The 20,057-nt window shown below is 39.2% G+C and overlaps 2 protein-coding genes across 5 annotated transcripts; one reads left to right on the forward strand and one right to left on the reverse strand.

Annotated features, from left to right (window-relative positions):
- Positions 1–118: 118 nt before the first annotated feature.
- tmed1b (transmembrane p24 trafficking protein 1b) lies at positions 119–3,294 on the forward strand. Its single transcript, XM_051886751.1, has 4 exons — positions 119–461; positions 960–1,057; positions 1,436–1,622; positions 2,635–3,294. Exons 1-4 carry the CDS (start codon positions 294–296, stop codon positions 2,851–2,853), a joined length of 672 nt encoding a protein of 223 aa, XP_051742711.1. The 5' UTR covers positions 119–293; the 3' UTR covers positions 2,854–3,294.
- Positions 3,295–3,536: 242 nt separating this feature from the next.
- dnm2b (dynamin 2b) lies at positions 3,537–19,959 on the reverse strand. Of its 4 annotated transcripts, none has more exons than XM_051885577.1 (21): positions 19,586–19,959; positions 17,406–17,479; positions 17,050–17,199; positions 16,757–16,841; positions 16,558–16,676; positions 16,227–16,325; positions 15,332–15,492; positions 15,106–15,248; positions 14,811–14,946; positions 13,849–13,916; positions 11,724–11,862; positions 10,892–10,978; positions 10,659–10,729; positions 10,533–10,584; positions 10,337–10,447; positions 10,121–10,230; positions 9,169–9,280; positions 8,924–9,088; positions 7,485–7,711; positions 6,985–7,257; positions 3,537–4,673 (listed from the first exon to the last, which is right to left on the reverse strand). In XM_051885577.1, exons 1-21 carry the CDS (start codon positions 19,744–19,746, stop codon positions 4,604–4,606), a joined length of 2,613 nt encoding a protein of 870 aa, XP_051741537.1. In that variant the 5' UTR covers positions 19,747–19,959; the 3' UTR covers positions 3,537–4,603. The 4 variants fall into 4 exon arrangements, with proteins under 4 accessions (XP_051741537.1, XP_051741556.1, XP_051741546.1 ...); XM_051885596.1 differs by having other exon boundaries at positions 3,537–4,670; positions 19,586–19,958; XM_051885586.1 differs by lacking the exon at positions 11,724–11,862 and adding an exon at positions 12,285–12,423 and having other exon boundaries at positions 3,537–4,670; positions 19,586–19,958.
- Between the last annotated feature and the right edge of the window lie 98 nt (positions 19,960–20,057).

The following is a 20,057-nucleotide window of genomic DNA, read 5'->3' on the forward strand; positions in this document are numbered from 1 at the left end:
TTTTTATATTATATGGGTTTATAAGGTTTATCTTATCTATAATTGATTTATGATTCAGAATATCACGGGTCTATAAAAAGTTTCGATGTCATGGTTTTACGCCGCATGTGTAAAACGCGAGCCCCTGCGCGCTGATTGGCTGCAGCGCGGACACTCGGTGTGCTCCGATTGGCTGAGCGCCGCAGCAAAACTTGAGCTACGGAAGCGGAACACATCCGTCGCTGGACGGAGGGTTTTAACTGGTTTTCCCGTATACAAACACCGTTTAAAAGGCTCTTTCTGTGATAAACAGCATGGATGATGTGCGGAGGATATGCGTGCCTCTTCTCGCGGTGTTCATCGGCGCGGTTAACGCGTTCAGCCCCACAGACAGCGAGTTCACGTTTCTGCTGCCAGCTGCCAGCAAGGAGTGTTTCTACCAGAGCGCCTTTCACAACGGCACCATCGAGATCGAGTACCAGGTATGAACCGTGAATATGTACATCGTTCTCAGAACTTCAGCTGACGTTCTGGAAAGGTTCTCTCAATGTTATGAGCAAACGTTCTTCCAGTAACGTTATCTGGTCTTATGTTCTCTAAACGTTAGCACAAAAACATTTATTATTATTATTTATAACATTTTAGCAGAATTCGCTAACGATAGACAAATATTCTTATAGATTTTAAACCAAATTGATCTAATCAGTGATGGTTTCATATACCTTTGATTTTACCAGAAGTCTCAGTTAAACTACAGTGTATGTCAGTTAAGTGGGTGTGAGATGTTTGTTTATCGCGGCCTGTCGTATCCTGCCTCAGATCCGTGATGACACGTTAATCATCTTCAGACAGATTTTAAGACAATGATGTTTACCCGGAAAACTCTGCTAGGATGTTGTGGGGGGTTGCTATGCTGTTGTTAAGGAGTTCTGAGTGGTTATACAACGGGTAAAGTAAGACATTACGTTATTTTCCTGCAGGTGATCGCTGGAGCAGGTATGGATGTGGATTTCTCCATCGTTTCTCCTCAGGGGATCTACCTGGTCTCGGAGTTCCGTCGTTCTGACGGCGTTCATATGTGAGTGCTCACATCTCCCTTCTTTTTGGGCATTATACTGTGGTACATGATTGCTAGTACCATGGTATTACCACTTCATCATCATACACCACTGTACGTTTTTTTGAAAGTTAACCGTTCACACAGAATGCGTTTCGCGCTCAACTGCTTTTCCCTCGTTTTTCTATGTAAACACGCGCATCAAGACCGTTATAACTCAAACAACTTACCTTATTTTTTAATTCCACTGCCCTTCGTCTCACATTTTTTAAAGCAAAATCTCGTTCTGTGTGAATCTCGCCTCAGTAATAATTACAGGTTTATCATCGTGCCAGAATGATTGGCTGTTGCTCCCGCGGTCTGTCGCTTACTCGCCTGTGATTGGTCCGATGTTTTCAGGGTGGAGCCCTCAGAGGCGGGAGACTATCAGATCTGCTTCGACAACACCTTCAGCAGGTTCTCCGAGAAGATGGTCTTCTTCGAGGTCATCCTGGACAACCCGTCCAATGACGCGGGAGCGGACGACGAGTGGGCGGGGCTTGGAGAGCCAGAGAACCTATTAGAGTACAAGCTGGATGACATAAAGGTGAGTGCAGTGTCACGTGATTGATTATTCTTGATTAAATATATTTTTTTGCTCTATGGGCAACATCTAGAAACATCAAATCATCTTAGTTTTTTTTCTTTTCTCAGTAAAATGAATGTTTATAGTAATGCATGAACAGTGGAAGTGTGTGACCACTGGGCAAGTGTGTGACCTCTGCATTTTTGTTGAAGCCCTTACATGAATTAGTCAGTGAGAAAATATTTGATCAGTAAACTCATCTTTTTGAGGTGTAACTCAATGATTATTAGTGTTTAATTAAATTTAAAATACAACGAAAGTTGCGAAACAACTTAATGGTTCCCAGATAGGCATTATTAACTTTTAAACAGTGTTATTTTAGTATTATTTACACACCTTTATACTACTTATTCATTTGAATAAAGTTTATATATATATCTCCATATAAAATTGTCAGTTTTAGTAATTTCGTTATGTGCTTTTGTCATTTGTATTACTCTCTATTTCTGTTTATCTTTATTTTAATTTTAGTTTGTTCTAATAATTTTAGTAATTCAACTCATTTATTTCAGTTAGTTGCCAAGGCAACATTTCTAATTTTTAAGTTCTAAAGTTTAAGTTTCCCCTTAAATATTTATATTTTGTTTAAGCTTAATTTCAATTACCGTAAACAAATGTTAACAGTTTTAGTTTTTGTTATATATATATATATAAACGTATTTTTAATTTGGGTGAAATATGACCCGAACATGTTTTGATTGACGAGATTGTTATCTTTGATATTTCATAGATCTTCAATTGTATTTAACCATGTAAGCTTGTTTCTGCCACTGAATAAAAAATACAAAAGGTAATTGCAACTATCTCCCAATTCTTACTTTTTTTTCTTCTCAGAATTGCAAGAATGTCAGAATTGCGAGCTGACAATTACCTTTTGTAATTTTTATTCCGTGGCAGAAACATTCTTCCATATTTAATCCAGAGTACAAAATAGTTGAAGATGTTTTGTTTTTCTTCACCTCTTCTGCGACAGGAGTCGACGGAGACGGTTCACCGGCGGCTGGAGCGCAGTCGTCAGATGCAGACGGTCCTGCGGGCGTTCGAGGCTCGCGACCGAAACCTGCTGGAGGACAACCTGTGGCGGGTCTCCTTCTGGTCCTGTGTCAACATGCTGGTCATGCTGAGCGTGGGGCTCACTCAGGTCTACACCCTCCGACGGCTGTTCGACGACAAGCGGAGAGTCTACTCCTAAAGCAAACGCCCGTGTCCCGTCGGATCGGCTCGGCCGCGCTGCTGGAGAGAGATCAAACTTGAGATGAGGGAGCGCAGACAGAGACCGCCGTGCCTTTTAGATGGATTAGACGCCTTCTCATCGGACGATCCTTCTTGGTGTTTCCGGGTGCCTGTGAAGTTCAGTCGCGCACTGTGGAGTAAGACTCCAGAGAACTGCTGAAGTAATAATAACAGACTGCAAACCAGTCGTCCGATTCTTTTGAGGACGCAAGACTTCACGTATCTGTCCATTTCATGTCTTAGTTTTGTCACTTTTTTTTTTTAGTCCTGTCATTTCATGACGAGAGATGATGGTGTTTTGGGAGAATGTGATGTTACAGTTAACAAAGGGAATCTTCTGCACAGCCTTTTTAAATACTTTTACACAATAAAAACAAATAAAATGGGTTGTATATTTGTAGATGGTGTCGCTAGTATTGAATGATCAGGTCCAGCATGTTGAATCAACTCTTTGTTAAAAGCAGTCGTGGTACTATTTCATACGATTTATTCGTGCTCATTATTCAAGAATTTAAGTAATTTCTCTGCCTCTAAAACAACTTTCCTTTTCAGGTGACGGCACCAGTAACTCTTTATATGGAGACCTTCATAATGAGACACTTTACCATTCAGTTAATTGAGGGATAGAATTTAAGTCTTGACTGACAATTAAATATTCGGTTTTATTTGGAAATGTGTCAAAAAGGAAGTTTCATGTCAATAATTTTTAAGACTGACACATCCGTTACATTCAAGACTAAACATCAAAGCAAAAGCTAAACAAATTGCCCTTTTATTGATAATAATCATTGCATTTAGGTTACTTATGCTTTTGTTCGCAGTTCTTGCGAAACGTCATGAAAAAGAGAAGATATATGAAGAAGTGAAAAACCAAAAAAGGGAAGAGATCAGTGTTTCAACCTCCTGTTAGTCATACACCATATAAAAGCATTCATTTTCAAGTAGAAACATCTAAACATCCATAAAACAAGATGTAGTTGAGAATTGAAGCTGAATAAGACTCATTTTCAGCTGATGTGAACATAAGTCAACTAAAACCTCAAGATTTATTCTCTGAAAACAAGTATTAATATCTAGAATTGTTTCATGAAATGGTTTAAGGCAAAACACTCATCAGGTTCAGAATTAAGTGTTTTATAGTGTCACAGAACACTGTTAATGAACACTCATTAGTATTCGTTTATAAACGACGAGGTTTTTGAGATGTTTAGTGTGTCGTTTGAACTATCAACTACAGCGGCAGATAATATGGCATCAGAGCTTAAAAAGCACTGAACCCTAAAGAATATCATGTGATTCCCACCATAGTGTCATCATCAGGAAACTGAAGCATTTATACAAAAATAACAGAAAACGGAGTGTTAAAGACTATTAATGCTGTCAGTTCAGTCTTCAGGCGCTGATCAAACAAGTCGAGGTTCGGTCGTCTGTAAACGTCACTCTCATGTGAAATGAACGGACCTGCGGCGATGTATGATGTCACATTTAAAGTGTTGCTTGTCCTCCCAACAATTTCTGAAGTTCCCTGAAATTCTACAAAACATATATATATATGCAGAAATGCTTATTTAAATGATTCAAAAAATCTTATTACTACTTGAAGTGTATCAAAAACCACGTCAATCAAACTTTGAGTTGAGCCCTTATATGCACGTGTGTGTGTGTGTTGGTGGTTCCTTTGGTGTCGTCTGTGTTGGAAGTCTCTCTCCTCAGTCCAGCAGAGACGGTTCTGACGGTCTGATGATCGTGGGCCGGTTTGGAGCTGCTGGAGGTCTCCTGCTACACACACACACACACACACACACAGCACACATCATGCTATTAGAGACCTATGAAATATGTTTCGCTTTTTCACCATTTTCTTTCTTTTTTTTTTTTTTCAGTCTAATAGGCTATATGCACGGTTACTTCCTGGTTGTCGTTAAGCCAGCTCGGGCATTTAGCTGTTCATTCTGTAGTCGCTGTACATTGACACAAAACCATCAATGGTTGACTTTTTAATGTTGTATTCATATTTTAATGCACTTATCACATTTACCTAATTTGCCAATAAACCAGTTTTATTGACTGCAATAAAGACGACGCTATTGTGACCGTTTAAAAACGCTGTCTGTAATTAGACACACACACGCATTTTTCCCCAGCACTTCAAATGTTATTTTTAATGTGATGACCACAAACATTATTTGTTCATCCTTCTGAGATTGTCCCCATTTGTAAAGCCGAACGTTTAAAAATGTAGGAAATTTAACATTTGATAGAAAAGACTTATTTAAAAATAAAGAAGACACTAATGACCACTTTAACCAGCAGGTGGCGGCAAAATAGCATTTATTTGTGCATATATCAGCCATTCTCTCAAAACATTATAAAATAACTAGGTTTAAAAATACATTTTGCCAATGTGAAGTATGAAATACTCAAATCTTAAGAAAAACAATAACATTTCTTGTGAATGAATGACACAGAAAGCGAGCACCACGCTCTCCCTTTGTAATCACAGCAGCTGTCAGTCAGTGCAGCGCAAGATCAATGATTTCAGCACACTTGTAAAAACACACAATTTATTCAATTAATCTATCTAAAGTGCACAATAAATATTTAATTTTTGAAGCTTTTTTTCACTTAAAAGTGTGGAAACTGATGATCGAATTGAATTTAGCCGAGGAGGAACAATGAGGTACGTCTTTATTTATTTATTTTTTATGCTGTCTTATGTTTGAATAGCTAAATTAATGCTATGCCTGACTATTTAAGTGACTATATTCTGATTATAAACTAAGTATTACACTACTGATGCTCAACACACCAGCAAATGACATCTCACCGGAGGTTTTCAAGCTGGATTATATTAATGCGGAAGTTCGCTCATGCATATAGTCCATTAATTGAAATCATGAAATGTATACAGTTTAATTAATGAAATCTGTTTAGTCCCCCCCCCCCCCCCCCAAGTCTTCATTGTTTTGCCAAATTCCATTTTACTTAATTTTCCAGGATTCTGTTTTTTTCCTTGTTTTATTTTTTCAAGATTCTGCTTTAATAGTTAAATTTAATTGTAGTAAATCAAAAAGCATGTCTGATGAAGTTTATACATTTTATGATTCAACAACAGTTTATTCACTTTTTTAAGTGTAGTTAGTGTGTAATGTTGCTGTTTGATCATAAACAACATCTGCAAAGTTACGACGCTCAAAGTTCAATGAAAAGGGAGATATTTTCTTTTACAGAAATCTCTGTTTAAGGACTACAACAAACGGCTGGTAGGAACTACAACGAGCTTCTTCCCGGGTTGGTGACATCACTAACCCTAAAATTTACATAAACCCCGCCCCCGAGAACACACAACAAAAGGGATTAAATTAATAAAACATTAACAATAATTTAATATATATTTTTTTTTTTAAATAATAATGCCCTATGAAATGTTTTATTTTTTCAGGAATTGTGTTTATTATCAGAAATGAAGGCATAAAACAACAATTTAGTTAATCTTTTAAAATGTAAAAGAATGAAAATGCAACAAAGTGCCGCACAACAGAGGTTTACTGTTAAAATTTAAACAGATAAAAAAAACCAGGTGATACACATTTGAATAGTTTTGTTATTGTTAGGCCCTAGGATATACTCAATACGTCTATGATAAGCAAATAATCATCAGACCAACAGTCATGACTAATATCAGTACAATCTGACGCCAGCTTCAACACACAAGTTCGTTATCTATGAAATTTGCATAAACATGAATAATTTAAATGAAAAACAAACATGGAGTTAAACTGGAAGTGTCTCCATATTTGTTCAGTTTGACGGAAGTGTGAATTAACGAATCATGAATATTAATTACATTCAGCCAGTAGGAATAAATTATTAGTTGAAAGGCAGACGTTGTCTTCTGCTAGTCAGCTAGCCAATTAGGGAATCTTACTACGAATAATCCGTGGCTCATGAATATTTAATAAATTGTGAGACTGAGAATATGATTGAATTAATATTCATAAACCTTCACAATTGAAATTTCTCTAGCAATAATTTCTTTTGGAAAACCCTATATAAAACTGAGGGTGTTTGAGGAGGGTGTCGGTCGTACCTGGGTATGCCGGGCGGCAGAGAGGGCGGCACACGGGCGGGGCGAGACGGCACCTGAGGGGGCGGAGCCACCATTGGATCCAGAGCACCACTCCCAAAAGCATTAGAGCTGACTGGAGGCGGGCCGGGCCTGGTTGGAACGGGCGGAGCTCCAAACGCAGGGGAGGGGTTAAGAGGAGGTGGGCCCGGTGGGCCAGGGGTGGGGCCTCGCACTGCAGGGGGACGACCAGGGGGCGGAGCCGTGCCTGAGGACGGCTTACGCTGAGATGGAGGACTGACAGAGGAGGAGAAAGACAACGACAACAAATTCACTTCCATCATTACTAGAGCAGTCAAGTGATTTATCAGATCTGACATATTCGTAATTAATGAATAATTGAAAAGTTAAGGCAAGGTTGGGGCTTGCGAGTTGATGAAAAGCAAATAGTTATTCAAATCATAAGTTTGGGAATATCCCTGATTTGACACATGAATTACTGATGCTATCCAGATCAAATCTACCTGGGGTCGGTGTGGATCCAGGTGTCGTCCACGGGAGGCGGCACCGGCGCGGACACGGTGCTGGTGCTGATGTCACCGATGATGTGCAGCGCCTCTTTAAGCGCGTGATACATGCGCAGCATCTCGTCGCGCCGCTGCGCCTGTTCGGCCGACTCCTCCATCAGACTATTCTGATCGCCGGACGAGTACAGATACGCCAGCAGCTCCGAGTGGATGAACTCCTTCGCCTGAGACACAAACACACAGTCAGAGAGACCTGAACACCTGGACAAACCGCTGAACAAACTGACAACTGCTGGTGGCGCTAGAGAGGCTTTGAGGTAGAGATCACAAAACTCTAATAAAATAAATAAATAAATAAATAAAATAACCCCCCCAAACTAAACTCCAATGTAAAAAACAAATGAATAAAATAAATAAAAAATAATAATGAAAACAATAAAAGTATATAAAATAACCCCAAAACTCCTTAAATTAAAACAAAAATAAACTAATAAAATAATATAAATAATAAAAATAAATAAATAAACCTCTAAAAACTCCAAATGTAAAAATAATAAAAAATAAAGTAAATAAACCCCAAAACTAAACTTCAACAACAAAAAAACAAAACAAATGAATAAAATGTTTTTTAAAAAATAATAAAAACAATAAAAATAAAACTATATAAAATAAACCCCAAAACTCCTTAAATATAAAACACAAAAATGAATAAATAAAATAATATAAATAATAAAAATAAATAAACCTCTAAACTCCAACGTAAAAAAATATAAATAAAATAATAAATGTAAAAATAATACAAAATAAATTAAATAAACCCCAAAAACACATTAAAAAGAATAAATGAATAAATAAAAAATAAACCTTGAAATTCCAACACAATAAAACATAAATAAAATAAAACGATGCATAAAAAAACAAATAAAACAAACCTCAAAACTCTAATGCAAAAACCATATTCATTAAAATAAACCATATAAATAAACAAAACAAAAATATTAAATAGAATAAAATCAACCCCAAAACACAAATAAAAGAATGAATAACAAATATAAATACATTAAAACATAAATAAATAAAGTTAAAACAAGAACAAAAAACAATTAAACCCTCAAACAACTAACTAAATAAATAAAAAACAGATAAACTAAACCCCAAAACTCCAATGGAAAACATAAATAAATAAAATAAAACAGAAATAAACGAATCTGAGACAACTAAAAATAAAATAAATACATAAAAACAAATAAAATAAAACAAACCAAACCCCAAAACTCCAATGCAAAAATATAAATAAATAAAATATAAATGAATGAACCAAAACTCCAAGGCTAAAAACACAGGAAATGAAAAAGCTGGTGTGATTGACACCTGATTAATGTGAATAAGACATGTGAGCAGTGTAAGATGATGGCATAAGCCCCGCCCACACTCACGTTGTTGATCATCAGGTGCATGATGGTCTTGGGCATGAGGTCTCTGATGCTCTTGTTGACGATGCCGATGTAGGAGTCCACCAGGTTTCGGATGGTCTCCACCTGCCGCTCCAGCTGAGGGTCCATGGAGAGAGAGTCGGCCGGGACGCCGTCCTCGTTCTCCGCCTGGAGACAGACGAGACTCAGATGACGGGAGAATCATTGAGATTGAGGTGCGTCAGGTGACACTCAGGTGAGACGTTTACCTGGTCTTTCTCCGGATAGACTCCCGCCCGCAGGAACGATGCTTTCCAGCTGTCCACGTCCTCCTGAGAGTCGCAGGCCAGCTCGATCTGACGCAGGTCTTTATACACGTTCCTAAAATCACCACATGAAATCACATTTATGACTGCAGAGAAAAGGGGCGATTTTTCAGCTAGAAATTGTCATTTAAAATGCGATGTTTTTAAAATAAAAACTGCACAATTTGGCCAAAAATGTTATGATTATTAGTTAATGTAACTATAAATAAATAATATTAATAATAGTTTCAATTATTGCTTGATTTACATATTATGAATATTTATGCCTTCTATTATCTTGATTTCTCTGTTAACATGTTGAAACAAATGATTTGTTTTATTTTTTATCTCGTTGAAAAGCATCAATTAAGTTAAACTAAAATAATTGTTTCAATTATTGCTGTATTTTATATATATAAAATTCATTTAACATTATAAATATATATTTATTACTTTATATTTATTTTTTTATTTCTATTTAATTGGTATATTATTATAAATGGATAATGTTCATTAATTTACTTATTTATTCATAATATTTTAAATGTTTAATATATTTTTCTTATTTATGTTTACATTTATTTATATCTACTTTTTATATATATTTATGTATTTATTTGTTTGTATAATATAAAATATTTGTTCATGTAATATAAAAGTATAATATTCATTTATATATTTACTTTTTAATAATATCATAAGGCTAAATAAGTAAATTATTAAATAAATATGAATAAATAATTATTTAAAAAATTATTTTACAGTGCAACTTTAAAAAAAAAAAAAAAAAACAACATTAATATTTATAGCCGTCTTAATTTCTTCATTTTCAAACATTAAACCTTTTATTTTGGCGCGATAAAGCTTCGGTTTCATTGACAACAGCCAATCAATATTATTGATTAATTCGTCGCACCTCTGCTCGGTGTTGAAGATGGCAAAGGTGTGTTTGGTGGACATGAACCCTTTCTCAACGTCTCTGAGCTTCAGGTTATCCAGAGGCAGCATGAACTTCTTCTCTTTCTCCTGGAAAAAAAAAACACACAGATTTAATTTTCACAAAACATGAAGAATAAACGTCCACGTAAACACACACACACACACACACACACACACACACACACACACACACCTCCTCGTCCTTGTACCAGGACAGAGACTCTGCGGTCAGGATGAACCAGTAGTCCTTGGATCCGCCCTTCATGATGCTGATGTTGATGGTGAGCCAACCGCGTCTGATCACCTAAGGCGAGGGGAGGGGATATGATAATGAGGCGGAGGAACAAACCAATCGGCAGCTGGCTGAGTTTGTATGGATGTTGTTGTACCTGGTTGGGCATTGCCCTCTTCTTACTGACTGCCGCGCTCCGCTGCTGCGCGCTGAAACACACGGCTGTTAGACTGGTGTGACTGATATCAGGGTCAAAGGTCAACAGAGGTCAGAGGTCACTCACTTGGCAAAACCGATGAAGTCCTCATGGTTGGTGTTGATGTAGGAGAGCTCGATGTCGATCAGCAGCATCACCTGCGACACACACACACACACACGATGATCTGAGGCGACTAATACAATACATACAATTATGTGAACAAATAAATACATAAATAAAAACAAGTATAAATAAAACCAATTAATAAATGAGATATATGTATAATATTATGTGCAGAAATGAGCCAGTAAACACACCTGGTCTTTAGTTTTGCTCTCTCTCTCTCTGACGTATGTGGTGACGATTCTCTCCGTCTCTTCTCTCAGCCGAGGATACGAGTTCAGCTACGACAAACACACACATCATCATTGTGTAGTAAGACAGTATAAACAGACGAGTAGGACAGCATGCAAACCTGAACCAATGTGTGTTTAAACAAACACCGGCGGCGAATGTGACTGTGAGTAGTATGTGTGTGATTAGTAATTAAAATCCCCACAAAGCAAAAACAAACACAAGCTGAGCTCATCCACCACAGACAAACACTGAACTTTACAGGGTCATGAAACACCAGCAGTTATGTTTACATGTCACATGATTAAACAATGATATCGCACATTATTACTTGACTGGATTTAATTGGTTACAGGATCTGTCAATCAAAGCGGGCTGGGTTATTTGATTGGTTAAGGGATCTAACAATCAAAGAGGTTTCGGTTATGGGACTGGGTTTGATTGGTCAAAGGATCTGTCGATCAGAACGAGTTTGGTTACTGCTTTGGATTTGATTAGTTAAGAGATCTGTCAATCAAAGCGGGTTCAGTTACAGGACTGGATTTGATTGGTTATGGGATCCGTCAATCAAAGCGGATTCAGTTAAATGACCGGATTTGATTGGTTATGGGATCCGTCAATAAAAGCGGGTTCGGTTATAGGACTGGATTTGACTGGTTATGGGATTGTCAATCAAAACAGGTTCGGTTACAGGACTGGATTTGATTGGTTAAAGGATCTGTCAATCAAAGCGGGTTTGGTGACAGGACATGATTTGATTGGTTAAGGGATCTGTCAGAAACGGTCATGTGTTACCTTCTCGGTGCACTTAAGGATGAGCGTGGCGAGTTCAGACACCACCAGGTCTACACACTTGAGACACGGCTCCTTCAGTTTAACAACCTGCTTTTTCACTATGGCCTCAAAGGCCAGGTCAGGGGTGAACAGCCCCGTCCTGGAGAATCATGGGACAGCGGAGGTGTTATTTGTGGTGATAATTAGGGGCACAATATTAGGAAAAACTGGATGGGTGGATGAAATCAGAGAAGCACATGACTGTTCATTTATTCTGTGCTTCCTCTTTCCTAAACGTGACGCGTGTCCTTTCTGGAATTGTAGCACTTTAACCTGCGAGTCACGATTGTTTAACGCTATTGGAGTGTTAAAACAACATTTATGGGATCGTTCATGTCAGACTGTATTGCTGATGTTATTTACATGTGCGCTTGCGGAGCAGTTTTGGTTACTGAAGTAGAGGGCAGTTGGTCTTGCGTGACTGACGCAGCATGGCTTGAGCGTTTTTGCTTTGCGGAGCCGTTAGCGGCGTGAGTCGGTCAGATGTTAGCGTGACGTGCTCAGGCGTCTCTCTGCATCTACCTTCAGTGTGCACTGCCTGACCGTATTGATGAGCTCCTGGATGACCAGGTCAATGCATTTGAGGCACGGCTCCTTCAGCTTGATCAGCTGCTTTTTCACGATGGCCTCGAAGGCCATGTCAGGGGTGAACAGCCCCGTCCTGAGGTCACACACACACACAACAAACGGTCAAACAGAGTAAAACCATGCTGATCTCGTTGGCTGTGTGTATCAGCATTAAGCGGCATGTTGAATATACAGATCAGGCATAACATTATGACCACCTTCCTAATATTGTGTTGGTCCCACTTTTGCTGCCAAAACAGCCCTGAGCCGTCGAGGCATGGACTCCTCTAGACCCCTGAAGGTGTGCTGTGGTATCTGCACCAAGATGTTAGCAGCAGATCCTTTAAGTCCTGTAAGTTGCGAGATCCCACACATGCTCGATTGGATTGAGATCTGGGGAATTTGGAGGCCAAGTCAACACCTCAAACTCGTTGTTGTGCTCCTCAAACCGTTCCTGAACCATTTTTGCTTTGTGGCAGGAGCATTATCCTGCTGAAAGAGGCCACAGCCACCAGGGAATACCGTTTCCATGAAAGGGTGTACATGGTCTGCAACAATGCTTAGGTAGGTGGTACGTGTCAAAGTAACATCACATGGATGGCAGGACCCAAGGTTTCCCAGCAGAACATTGCCCAAAGCATCACACTGCCTCCGCCGGCTTGCCTTCTTCCCATAGTGCATCCTGGTGCCATGTGTTCCCCAGGTAAGAGACGCACACGCACCCGGCCATCCACGTAATGTAGAAGAAAACGTGATTCATCAGACCAGGCCACCTTCTTCCGTTGCTCCGTGGTCCAGTTCTGATGCTCACGTGTCCACTGTTGGCTCTTTCGGCGGTGGACAGGGGTCAGCATGGGCACCCTGACTGGTCTGCAGCTATCCAGCCCCATATGAAACAAACTGCGATGCACTGTGTATTCTGACACCTTTCTATCAGAACCAGCATTAACTTCTTGAGCAATTTGAGCTACAGTAGCTCGTTTGTTGGATCGGACCACACGGGCCAGCCTTCGCTCCCCACGTGCATCAATGAGCCTCGGCCGCCCATGACCCCTGTCAGTTCACCACTGTTCCTTGGACCACTTTTGATAGATACTGACCACTGCAGTTTTGGAGATGCTCTGACCCAGTCGTCTAGCCATCACAATGTGGTCCTTGTCAAACTCGCTCAAATCCTTACGCTTGCCCATTTTTCCTGCTTCTAACACATCAACTTTGAGGACAAAATGTTCACTTGCTGCCTAATATATCCACCTACTAACAGGTGCCGTGATGAAGAGATGATCAGTGTTATTCACTTCACCTCTCAGATAATGTTATGCCTGATCGGTGTATGTGTGGTGTATCTATGACTTCTTCGAACAGTTCAAATGTTAGAGGTTAAAGTTACGATGATAGTGCATGTGATCAGAGAAGTTCAGCTCTGTGTTGTGTGTAGGACTGTATCACAGTTTAATAATCGAATTATGTTCCTATAATGAGTGCAAGTGTGTAGTGTAGTGTGTCAGTGTGCACTTGCCTGACTCCATGAATGTTCTTGATGGCGTAACTGATCTCTCTCCTCAACTCCTTCTCATCAAACTCCATCTAAACACACACAAACACGCTTATCTACTGTATTATATGATTCAAAGGAATCGTTCCGCTAAAGATGTAAATTCTGACATTATTTACAAAATATTAGAGCTGCATGATTCTGGATATAGTAAGAATCACAATTTTTTTTGTTTAAAATAAAGATCACGATTCTGTATAGACAACTAAACAAAGGAACATGCAGTTTACTAGAGGTTCTGACAAAATGTAAATTGTCTATTTAAAAATGATGAACTCATTAAAATGGTTGAATGAATGATTCAATGACTCACTCATAAAGACTTGCTTCATTACTGGATGAATCAGCATTTTTGAACGAATCTCTTGAGTGAATGATTCAATGCCAAATACATTTTTAACAGCCACTTGTTGATACCTACTGGTGTAATTATGTAATAACAATCTTTATTTGAAGCATCAAGTTACTTTCAAAAGATGATTTATACTATTTTTATCACTACCATAGACATCAGTGTTTATATCCCAAATACAATCTCAGTACAATATGAATGATTGTAAGACAGAAATATTGATATTGTGTGGCTGAAAAGAAGCTTTTTCATACCTATACATAACTCTCCTGGATCAAAACAAAATCTGAATGTTCATTGCGATCATATTTGTCAAAGGTTTAAAAGACAGAGCCGAATTGCTGTTATTTAGGACTAAGATTGTTTATTTGTGAATCAGGATCGCCCTCTTTTAAAGATTAATTGTGCATCTCTACAAAAAAATGCTGCAGGTTTGACATTATTTTTTTCAATCAGTGTTGATTTTATTGGAAATGAAGATCCATTAACACAGACACATCTTGTAAATCAGCTAGTGAGACTCCAGCATAACCAAACGAAGTCAAACCCAGTGAATAAACGAGGCTAACTGTACCTTAACTAGCTCAAAAGGGAAGCGCTCATGGAAGATGCGGTTGATTCGCGCTCCGCCGGAGAGTTCCAGCGTGTCCACCTGATCGCCAGAGCCCTCGATCCGCTTCTCAAAGTCTACGCCAAACTGCTGCACCATCCTACGTACACACACACACACACACACACACACAGTAGTTTAATGGACATGTGGTCTCTTCTATTCACACTCAACAAAACGTTTGAGTGATACAGGACAATAATAATGTAATATAATGATCTTAATAAAACTGCAGAAGGTTTGTGTATCTGGGTCTCACTGCAGCAGTGCTTTGGTTTTTCGCGTCGGGTCGTCCGGTTTGAAATTCTTGTATTCGTCCACCTCCTTCTCCAGTGACAGCAGCTGACTCTGTAGTTTACTGCGCAGCGCCGGCAGAGTGTCACGGATGTGATTCGTCAGTTGCTGGAAAGAGTTGATGGAAACGTGACGAATCCAAATGATGTGTTTAATAGAGCAGTTGAAACGTCTCCTGTGGGTGTTTGTACCTGGTTGAGTGTTTTCTGCAGGTAAGGCGTGCCCATCCGCTCCGCTATGTGTCTGTACGCTGGATGGGACAGGAAGAACTTCCTCTCGGCAGCCAGAGCGGCTCGGATGTCCTTCCTGCCGTCGATGTCCTTCTGACTGCGGTTCACCACACCAATATAACCTGTAAACACACACAGAGACTCATTCAGCCGCCTGCGTCACTGCAGCTGTAACACGAGTAACAGTCACTAGCAATGTTTCCATCCAAAGGTGCGAATTTAACTTATGCGTATAAAACATTTGTGACTTTTTTTTTAATGCAACATCCCCAAATTTGCATAAAAATATGTTTATGGAAACAGCTACTGATGTACTATTATAGTTGTCGTCGATATTTTAAATACAGTGCATTAGTGCCCGCCCCCATTTTCACCAGGAATTCTACTGTTAAACAGTAATTTTATAACATAAGTTGAAATAATGTGGGCTGACGGCTTCAGCAGAATCAAATACCTTTGATTCACATCCTCATAGCTCACAGTAGGGCTGTCTTTAAATGTTTATAAGTTATTGTTAAAAATCAATTTCCCTGTGGAGCAAATGAATAGAGTTTTTATTTCCGAAGCACAACTGTTGTGCTCTATTAGGTTTTATTTTTATACTGTCTTTTCATCTTAATTTTAGTTAACGTTTTAGTCATTTTTTTTTTTTTTTAGATCTATATAGTTATTTATTCATTTAAGTCTATTTCAGTTTATTTTAGTACATAAAGTTACACTTAATGGAAAATGAGAATTTTTGCCTTGGCAACTAGCTGAAATAAAATAAGTTTAAGTTTTTTATTTAATTTTATTTCCAGTAACAAAATGTTTTTGGTTTTAGTGTTATTTCTCTTTAACCCCAGGTGTGCAGCACCTCTGCGCAGCGGCAGCAGCTTGTTCTCCAGGATGTCTTTGGCATCCGTTCCTTCATCCATCAGATCCAGTTTGGTCATCACGCCGATGGTGCGAAGACCTGCAGGGCAGAGGTCAAAGGTCAAGCGGGAATTTGGTTTCTCAATTACATCCCGACCTAACAAAAATGTTTTTCTAACATTCCCATTAAATTATGAAGGCGTTATTTCTGAATGTTCTATGAATGTCCAAAACAGTGTTTCTTCTTAGTCTCTGTTAATGTTACAAGAACATTATGAAGAACGTTTAATCATGAAAGAGTGTTCCCAGTTCGCTGTCAGAGCATCTCTCACCCTGAGGATCGACCTCTTTGCTGATCTTCAGCGCGTCAGAGTTGGCGAGGTCAGTGTTGGCGGGTGTGACGGCCAGGATCAGGCAGTTCTCTTTGGAGATGAACTGCAGCAGCATGTCTCTGATCACACACACACACACAGAGAAGAGCCGTCAGTGTTTCAATCAGGTACTGTAGGCGATCAAACCCACAGCTCTTACCTGATCTGGAACTCGATGTCCGTCGGCTGGTCTCCCACCGCCACCTTCGTCATGCCGGGAAGATCAATCAGCGTCAGATTTAAGACTGAGAGAGAGAAGAACGAGTTTGATTCAGCTGTAAAGCAGCGCTACAGAAGACAATAGTGTCTTTATCAGTTCAGTTCAATAATGACTGTGTCGATGTTACAAAGCTAGTCTCAAATGAGTTCAAATTTCACACGCCCACATGTGACGTTTAAGTACAGCACCAACAGAGAGACACTGTTTGTTGTGGAAGACGGAGTTGAAGTTACCGTTCGGTGAGTAAACGCGCAGGTTGATGGGCACTGGAGAGATTCCCTTATTGGATCCAGTGATTCGGTCCGTCTCGGCCTCGATCTCTAGCCGAACCTCATCAAAGTCCACGAACTTACGGCCCTTACAGTGCAGGAACTCTGCGTATTCTAGAGAAATTGAAAATAAATGATTTCTACGTGAATATATTGTAAACTGTAATTTATTCCCGTGATGCAAAGCTGAATTTTCAGCATCATCATTATGCATTATTGCAATATTGTGATATAAACTAGTTTGGCATGATGTAAATTAACACGGGTAATAATTTCAGTGAGAGATTAAATGTTAAGAATATATATGATGTGTGTTTTACCCGCTTTGCTGTTGACTAGCTGGAGAATCAGAGGCCTGCGAGTGACGATGCCGGATCCTCGCGGAAGAAAGTCTCTGAGTGACGGAGAAACAGAGATGGATGAGCATTTCTACAGTTTCAAAGAGTAACGAAAAGACCAACTTTTTGTTTTCTTGCAGTTTAACGCCATGCCAGCTTCTGTGGCATTAAAATGTTATTAAAGGTGCCCTAGAACACTATTTCACAAGATGTAACATAAGTCTAAGGTGTCTCCAGAATGTGTCTGTGAAGTTTCAGCTCAAAATACCCCATAGATTTTTTATTATACCATGTTTTAACTGACTGTTTTAGGGTGGGATTAAAAATGCTCTGATGTGGTGCGTGTTCACCTTTAAATGCTCGTGCTCCCCGCCCCCAAGCTCGTGACTCTATTAGTCATTGCATAAATAATAGAATAAGTTCACACAGCTAATATAACTCTCAAAATGGATCTTACAAAGTGTTCGCGATGCAGCATATCAGATCACGTAAGTATTTTGTGGATGTTTACATTCGATTCTGAATGAGTTTGATAGTGTGCTGCACGGCTAACGGGGCTAAAGCTACACAGTTGGAGAGATTTATAAAGAATGAAGATGCGTTTATGAATTATACAGACTGCAAGCATTTAAAAATGGAAATAACGACATGGCTCTGGTCTCCATGAATACAGTAAGAAACAATGGTAACTTTAACCACATTTAACAGTACATTAGCAACATGCTAACGAAACATTTAGAAAGACAATTTACAAATATCACTAAATATACCATGATAACATTGATCATGAACAGTTATTATCGATCCATCTGCTATTTTCACTATTGTCCTTCCTTGCTTCACAATACCTGCAGAACTTCTGATGATTGACAGCTCCAGACGTTAACACTGCCTTGAACATGGGCTGGCATATGCAAAAGTTGGGGGCGTACATATTAATGAACCTGCGTCACGGTCGGTGTTATGTTGCGGTTTGCCTGTTTTTCTGTGGTGTTTTGCACGAACGAGATTTACATACGAAGGAGGAAACGATGTTTGAGACTCACTGTATGTCATTTCCATATACAGAACTCTAATTATTCAACTATGCCAAGGTAAATTCAATTTTACGATCTAGGGCACCTTTAAATGCAGAGCAAACACCCTATAGATGTTTTTTAGCAACTCTAACATGCAACAAAACTGATTTAAAAACGGTCCTTTCTCAGTCAAGGGTTGATTTGTTTATGAAATGACACAGAATGACAGCATCATTCTCTGGTTCATCAAACTACATACTGAAAACAGAGAAAAGAGCAATAAATCAAACACACCCTCAAAGGAAAGACAAGAAATCGGGTTTCACTTCCCAGACCAAAGTCTCTCTGCACTGACACAAGCTTATGTATGTATATGTGTGTGTGTGTGTGTGTGTGTGTTGCTCTTCCTGTAGCTTGAGCAGGAATCCTGAAGAAGTCAAGTCAGCACATGCTGAAATCTGTCTCAATCACACAGTTAGATGTGGTCTGTTCTTATGAATCACTCAGAAACAGAAAACAACACATTTGAGGCTCTGATGGACGAAGAGCTGATACAGATTATCATCTTCATTCACTCACTCACCCCCAGTCCTTCCAAACCCTTTTTTTTTTTTTTTTTGGTGAACTATCTCTACAAGGCCCGTTCACAAAAAGAACGATAATAAAAACGCACGATAACGATGTGTTTATTATAAGCGCGTCTGCCGCTTTAAATTCTCGCGTTCCATAAAGCAGGACGGATTCTGATTGGCTGTCAATATTTTTATTGTTCGTCACTTGGAAAAAAACAAAACATAATTGAGAAAGTGATTCCAACGATATCGTTCCTCTGTGCTGTTATCGATCGATTTTTCAAACTAGTTATAGTCCCTGGTGTGAACAGGTCTGTATAATGTTCATTTCTGAGTTAACTATTCCTTTTAGAGCACAGCAACAATCTGAAATGGTTAATGTTTGACTAGCAGTGACATTCTGATCACTGAACGCTTCAACAGATTTGAGTTTAGACGCACGTTTTCAAATTCATGTTTTACTCAAACTGTTATACTTATAACTTGAACTAAATAATAAATTAGAAAATAAGTATTTGACATATTTCACTCTGAGAGTGTTGTTTACACATAAGACTCGGTATTATATCACCTGCCCACGAAGTTCTCCAGCACCGAGCTCTTCCCGGCGCTCTGGCCGCCCACCACAGCAATCTGCGGCAGCTCGAGGTTGCAGCTCTGGCCGATGGAGCTGAAGGCGTCCTGCAGTTTGTTAATGAGGGGAATCAACTCCTCCATCCCGCGGTTCCCCATGACGAGTTTTAGTCAAACACCACAAACTCCAGATAAATTGTTCAGATCACTTCATGACTCACTATTACGCGCCCTTAACAGTGGCGCGTAATAACACTCAAAACAAACCGTTTTAACAGAAAAAAACGGACCCAATATATCAAACTCCAGTTGTCAGACAGTGTGAGAGAAAAACGAAGGAAGAAAGTTTTCCCATCCGGTCAGCAGACCACCATAAACTTCTGAAGAACAGCCCTTGTTTGCAAACCGCGCGTTCCTATTGGCCACTGCTGATGTCCGTCAAATACGGCAGACAGCGGGTAAACGGGTGG

The sequence above is a fragment of the Ctenopharyngodon idella genome, chromosome 1 (assembly GCF_019924925.1).
Source record: "Ctenopharyngodon idella isolate HZGC_01 chromosome 1, HZGC01, whole genome shotgun sequence".
Lineage (NCBI taxonomy): Eukaryota > Metazoa > Chordata > Actinopteri > Cypriniformes > Xenocyprididae > Ctenopharyngodon > Ctenopharyngodon idella.